Source organism: Carlito syrichta, unplaced genomic scaffold (assembly GCF_000164805.1).
Source record: "Carlito syrichta isolate Samal-C Ts95f unplaced genomic scaffold, Tarsius_syrichta-2.0.1 Scaffold126413, whole genome shotgun sequence".
Taxonomy (NCBI): Eukaryota; Metazoa; Chordata; class Mammalia; order Primates; family Tarsiidae; genus Carlito; species Carlito syrichta.
The window spans coordinates 53,152-60,203 of record NW_007070509.1 but is presented as its reverse complement, the minus strand read 5'-3'; the positions used below and the strand labels follow the sequence as shown (position 1 = coordinate 60,203).

At 47.7% G+C, this 7,052-nt stretch overlaps 1 protein-coding gene across 1 annotated transcript in view; it reads left to right on the top strand.

Annotated features, from left to right (window-relative positions):
* The window catches only part of ADAR (adenosine deaminase, RNA specific), a 46,473-nt gene that overhangs the window by 18,657 nt on the left and 20,764 nt on the right, over positions 1 to 7,052 (top strand). The window contains exon 2 of the mRNA XM_021707797.1: positions 5,230 to 6,659. Within this exon, the coding sequence (XP_021563472.1) occupies positions 5,944 to 6,659 (716 nt within the window). The 5' untranslated portion in view covers positions 5,230 to 5,943. The remainder of the gene's footprint in view (positions 1 to 5,229; positions 6,660 to 7,052) is intronic.

Sequence of the window (7,052 nt, the reverse complement as noted above, 5' to 3'; positions counted from 1 at the left end):
AGCCGGCCGCACCGCGGGGCTCTCGGCCGCGGGCCTCGGCTCTCAGCCTCCCTTCGCGGCGCGGTGCGTGTCTTCCTGCCCAGCAAGACCGCGCGTCTTGGACTCCGTAGAATGCGAATGAAGTCTGCGGCGCCGAGCAGTGCATGGAGGAGGGTTCGTGGGGAGAGTGCACCCCTGTCCCAGTGGCAAGATCTGAGCCCCAGTCCTGGCAGTCACCCCCTCTCCCTTTCTGTTTGTTAGGGCTCCTTGGCCATCCCCTCTTTAGCCTCACTTGGAACAACTTTCGTTATTTTTAGCAGCCTCCGCTCTGCACCCTTTCCACCTCCTGAAGGCCTTCTGGGAATTAAAACTAGCCCTCCTTAACCTGTAGGAGAAAATTGGAGCAGTTGTTCATTATAGCTAAAAAATGGAAAAATAAATGTGCTTGAACAGGTTAGTAGATAAACAGATACGTTCATACAATGAAGACTACTCAGCAATACAAAGGAAGGAACTACTGATACATGCAGCAGCGTGGAGGGACTCCCAGATGCTTTGTGCTAAGCAAAAGCAGCCAGACTCAAAAGGCTACATACTCTGTGGTCCATTTATATGGCAGTCTGGAAAAAGCAAAGTTATAGGGACAGAGAACTTACCCGTGGGTGCCAGGGCCTGAGGGTGGGAGAAGTTGACTGCAGAGTGGCATGAGAAAACTATATGGGGACATAGAAATGCTCTGTATTTTGATTGTGATGATAGTGGTTGTCAAAACAAAATTGTACACCAAAAAGGGTAAATTTTACTGTGTAAATTTTACTTAGGGTATGTATGGTCATTTCTGTCCTAGATAATGGCAAAAACAAACAACCAAAAAACCTGTGGAACCCATGTGGAAAAGGCAAGGAGGGGGAGCTTATCTCTTTCCTAAATATATGATTCGATTAAAGTGAAATTTGGGGGACCATGAATGTGAAACGACTTGTTACATAGTTTGTACAGTAAATAGCCATGAGATGGGAAAGGTAGTGTCGAGGTGTTTAGGAGTGACCACCAGGTTGGCATCTCACTTCCTTGCTCTCACTTCCACGCAGCAGCTATTGGAATGGCTGTTTTCAAGGGGTCGCTTGGTTTTTAGGGCATTTAAAGGATAAAAAGAAAAAATAATCTCCTCATCCTCTAATTCTACTGTCCTAAAATAACCTTAAACAAATTCATGTATCATTTCTTTCTGGTCTCTGTGTGCATTCTAGCATGCACACAACACACAGACATTCATGCTTTTTTCCCTTTTGTTTACAAAAAAGATTATATATGTTACTCTTCAACTTGCTTTTTTTGTTGTTTTGTTAACATCATATGGTTACAAAATCTTCTCCAGGTGAATACAAATAGATACAACACTTTTTAAAGACTGAAACTATTCCATAGCATGAATGTATCATAATTTATTTAACTCTTCTATAGATGGACTTTCAAATATTTTCCAGATTTTGGCCAAGAGTAGCAGTTTAAAGAAAGTATTTAGCCAGAAACAAACTTTAGCCACTTTGAAACAAAGTTCTATTTCCCAAGGTCACTCAAAGAGCTAATCAGAAAATCCCTAAAGTTCCGTGTTGAGCTGTGTGAGCCGGCCGATCCCTCCGAACACGTTTGTCTCTGTCCCTAGCAATATGGGGGTATGTATGTGCAGGGTGGGGCGAGGCAGCAAGATGGGTAAGGAAAGAGAAATGACTGTGTAGGGGTGTCTTGTTCATGCAGTCATTAATTCCAGATGTTGGTTCAGGATCAACTTTGTGCCAGGTGCTGGGGAGGCACAGATGCCCTTGTACCCCAGGAGTTCACTGTGGATTCATCTGCAGCCCCTTAGCAGTACTACATTGGGACTATTGCAGTGGAGAGTTGAGTATACTTTCTCGGACACCTGATATTGCTAATTACCTTTCAGATACTCTGCAATCTGTGTGCCATTTTTTTCCCTCTTTTAATTTTCATTTAAAACTGTGGGGTACAGTTCAGGTATACAAATGTTCGCCGTGCAGGTACCCTTATGGATGAGGTATGTCCCCACCCTTCCCCAGGCAGATATCAACTACTGTCAATCCCACCTCCCCACCCTGCCTCCACAGTTTCCCACTACTTTCAATCCTTTTCTTATAGTAATATGGTAGTTGTTCAAGGTCCACTTATGAGTGAGAACATGTGATACTCGGCTTTTTGTTTCTGTGAGAGATCACTCAGTATTATAAACTCTAATTCTATCCAGGTTGCTGCGAAGTTCATGATTTTGTTCTTCTTTATGGGTGCATAGTATTCCATTGTATATATGTTCACATTTTTAAAAATCCAGTCCTCTTTTGATGGGCAACACGGTTGGTTCTATGTTCTTGCTATTGTGAACAATGCTGCAATAAACATACGTGTGCAGGTATCTTTTTCATAGAGTGACCGGAGCTTTTCTGAGTATATTCCCAGTAGGGGGATTGTGGGATCATATGGAAGGTCGATTTTTAGAACTTTTAGGAATTGCCACACTGATTTCCACAGATGCTGTACTAGTTTACACTCCCACCAACAGTGTATTCCCTTTTCGCCACATCCTCTCCAGCATCTGTTATTTTTTGAGTTATTGATGATGGCCATTCTGACGAGTTAGGTGGTATCTCAGTGTAGTTTTAATTGTGTGCCATTAAAAAAAATACAGTAGCTATGATCAGTAGTAAAGTAAGTGGTGTAACAGATGCTGAGTGGGAGCAGCTCAGGGAGTGGAAACCCCTGATCCTGGGGGAGGTGGGGTCAAAGTCTGCTGAAGAAGGTAGCATTTAAGGAATTCTATAAGGAAAGGATCAGAGTTGTGCTAGGTAGCAGCAAAGCAAGAAGCGGCCGCTTGGATTGGCATGTAGAGGAATAGAAAGATGAGCAGCGCTTGCAGGAGCCCAAGTGAGGTAATGAGGGGCTGGGACAGGAAGCAGACACACTGAAAAGACACACAGAGGTGGCAGACAAGACAAGACAGGACTTGGCAACTGCCTGATTAGACAAGGTGGGCAGCAGGCAGCGAAGATGACTCAGGTTTCTGGTCTTAATAACCTAGGAGGAGAATGATGCCATTAGCAGTAATAAGAGCAGCAGGAGAAGGAGCTGGGTTTGAAGGGACTGATTAATTTGGTTCAGAATATGTGGCACTTGAGTTACGGCAGAAGACTTAAGTGGACAAATTGTCTAGATAGTTGGAAATTCAGCTCTTAGGCTGAATAGCATAAAGTAGTGGCAGGAGATAGTAGATTTGAGCGCTGTTGCTTAAGAGGGCTAGTTTAGGTTGGGGAGTGGATAAAATCAACTTAGCAGAAGATTATAAAGGGAAAAGAAGTTCTTAGACAAAACCCCGGGACTGATTATATGTAAGAGGTGGAAGAAAAGGACAGAGACAGGCAGGAGGGGGGAAAAGGTAAGAGGAGACCTTTGGTTCTGTGTCGCCAGACCTGGGAGGAGGATTGTTTAAAGAAGAGGATGTCACCTGCAGTGAGCCAATGTGTGTTTGTTGAACAGAATTGACCACCCAACAGTGAGGCCCCAACTGAGGTTCAAGAGCAGGAGTTTATGCAGGCCCTGTTAGCATAAGTCAGTGTCCTTCTCTAGTACCATTTCGAAGCCGCAGAGAAGGAACAGGGGACAGTGGGCCTTGGGGAGATAAGGGAACTGGCCGTGAGCTACAGTGGGGTCCCAGCAAGAGCAGGTTCCACCAGAGAGTGAATAGAGGGAGTTTTGGAAACACGGGAAGTTGCCATCAGAAAAGAGCAAGAATCCACAAACTCTGGCCCATGGGCCACATCCAGCTTGCCACCTGTTCTTGTAAATAAAGTTTCATGGTAAATAAATTGTAAATAAAGTTTTGCATATGGTGTGTGACTGCTTGTTCACTACAGTGACAGAGCTCTCTGGCCCTCCAAAGTAAAAGTTGACCAGCCTGCTGGAAAAGAGCTCAGGGATTTGAGTTCCTGATGGTGGCCTGGGTTAGAGAAATGGTGAGGCTGAAAGGAGGAGCTTGACAAGCCAGGCATGTGGCTGAGAGATGCAGATGGAGGTCACTGGGACAGAAGCTAAGGAAGCCTGCAGTGGGGACTCCGTGAGAGTGATTAGCAAGAATGCTAAAACCCGCCAGTTGTGACAGGAGTTGTGGGGGAGTAGAAGGCTGGAGTTCGTGAAGAAGGGATCCCAGCTGCCTAAGTGGCCTTCAGGAGAGCGGGGAGACTTCGCCTGGGGAATTGCTGTTGCTAGATGTTCCCCATCAAGTCTGCAAGCCCCAGGGAAAGGGGACAAGATGTTCATGCGCCCCCAGTCCTGTGGGCACTGGCTTATATGTGGGTGGGGAAGGGGGTCACAGCTGCTCAGTGTTCTGGTAAATGTGCATGTGAGAATACGGGTTGCCTGTGGCCTGTCCATCGGGGTTCAGAAAGTATACTGACGGTACCACCGGGAGGTAGAAGGGAAGGTGGCACTGGGCTGAAGGGGTGGGAGCAGAACCTGCCAGCGCCATACACAGGTGAGCAGGGTGGTTTGGGCAGACGTCCCTGGTATCTGTTCTGATCCTGGGTCCCGCACCGAAGAGTGAGGACAGTGTTCCATTTTTGCAAGGAAACCTCCCAGCTCCCCTGCAGCTGAGTTCTGATCTTATTGGGATGATCTTCTGCATGTGGAGGCTGTCCCTATTAGGGAGCTGTTACATCCTTGGAGGACTGGGGTTGGGTGTTACCAATGAATTTCCCTTTCCTTCTTTGTCTTGGTCATCCAGATGATAGTCCAGAGGGCATGTACAGTGATGAGCCTGACTCGAGAAGGAGGAGTGGCCTCATCTTTAGTCCCCTTGCTCCCTTGGCATTTTCAGATTATTGTTCTCTTTCTGTTTTTCTGATTTCAAATGGGTAGTGTTTTTGGTGAGTGGTGCACTTTCTTAACTTTCTAAACTTCTGTCAAAGGAAAAAGAATATGTTAAGTTGCCGGAGGGGTGAGGCCAAGGTGTCTGAACCTCTGTGTGTTCCTGGAAGCTTTGTGTGTTTTACCACCTGTTCCCACTGGTGGGCTCCTAGGCAGTATTTACAAGATGAGTGAGTCACCCTGGCTGGGTCATAGCTCCTGGCTCAGTCACCTTCTCAGCCATTAGGGGCAGCTCCCCCTGGCAGGGACAGGAGGGGACTCCCCAGGCCCATCCTTGCAGCCCGATCTCACTTTTGTTTCCGTGGTCTTATTCTGCAGGGATGTTTCCTCAACAATTACCGCCATTGTCCAGCTCAAGGCTATGAGCACAGCACGCTCAGACACCAGCAGCCACGGTCAGGATCTTACCTTGATAGTTTCCAGCTCCAGCAAATAGAATTTCTCAAGGGGCAGTGCCCAGAAGCGTCCCTGATTGGAAAGCAGACACCATCACTGCCACCCTTCCTGCCGGGACTCTGGCCAAGACTTCCAGGGCTACCTGCCAGGGGCAGACAAGTGGAGATCTGGGGTGTTCCCAGGAGTGTGCATCCTGGAAGTCAGCAGCTCCAGAGACGTTTCCAGCATCCTTCTCCACGTGGCAGGATTCCGCCATGGAGAGATGTTAATAGGCTTTCCTTACATTTCCAGGAACTGAGCATCAGCCAGGATCAGGAACAGAGGGTCTTAAAGCTCGTGGAGGAGCTTGAAGAAGGCAAGGCCACAACAGCACATGAGCTGGCTAAGAGACTCAGGGTCCCTAAGAAGGAAATCAATCGAGCTTTATACTCTCTGGCAAAGAAGGGTAAGCTGCAACAGGAAGCAGGAACACCCCCTCTGTGGAGAACTGCAGTCTCAGATCAGGTTTGGAACCAGCACAGCAGAGTCGTGAGACCAGAGAGTTGTAGCCAGGAAACCCCAAACTCAGACCCCAGTGAGGAAACTGAAGACAGTAACCCCACATCTGTTCTGGAAGACCTTCCTGAGCCTTTTGACATGGCTGAAATCAAGGAGAAAATTTGTGACTACCTGTTTAATGTATCTGACTCCTCTGCCCTGAATTTGGCTAAAAATATTGGCCTCACCAAGGCCCGAGATGTAAATGCTGTGCTGATTGAGTTGGAAAGGCAGGGGGATGTCTACAGACAAGGGACAACCCCTCCCATATGGCATCTGACGGACAAGAAGCGAGAGAGGATGCAGATTAAGAGAAATACAAATAGTGCTCCCGAAACCACTCCAACCACTACCCCTGAGACCAAAAGAAGCACAGAGCTCCTCACCTGTAACTTACCCATGTTAAATGCTTCAACTAACGTCGTAACCACAGAAGAAGTGGAGAATGGACAGGAACCTGTCATAAAGTTAGAGGACGGGCAAGAGGCCAGACCAGAACCGATAAGACTGAAACCACCTGCTTATAACAATGGCCCCTCAAAAGCAGGGTATGTTGACTTTGAAAATGGCCAGTGGGCCACAGATGACATCCCAGATGACTTGAATAGTATCCGCTCAGCACCAGGTGAGTTTCGAGCCATCATGGAGATGCCCTCCTTCTACAGTCATGGCTTGCCACGGTGTTCACCCTACAAGAAACTGACCGAGTGCCAGTTGAAGAACCCCATCAGCGGGCTGTTAGAGTATGCTCAGTTCGCTAGTCAGACCTGTGAGTTCAACCTGATAGAGCAGAGTGGACCACCCCATGAACCTCGGTAAGAGACCACCCAGGAACTGCACCTAGGGTTGGGGTCAAGTGCTCCTCCTCCTGACGCAGTCTCAGCTGATGTGTGAGCAGTGCCAGCAGTGGCCCCTGTCTTTACCCTCCTCCCTTCTGCCTTTTGACTGAATCTCCCTTGCTTGGCCCTTTCTGCAGATGTTGAGCAGGGAATATAGACCTTGGACCAGCCGGAGTCATGGTTTAATAAGGGGGAGGTTGACTCTGTTGACTGAAATGACGCTCCTTTAGACGTGATAGGTTGCCATGTGTTAGTGTCATGCCTGCCTCTTATAGCCAGAGGTGATGAAGACTTAACTCCCTTCCCAGCTGCTTCTGTGTGACATCCCCTCCCCAAGCTCAGTTCCTGAGAGAGGCACGGGAGCAGGTG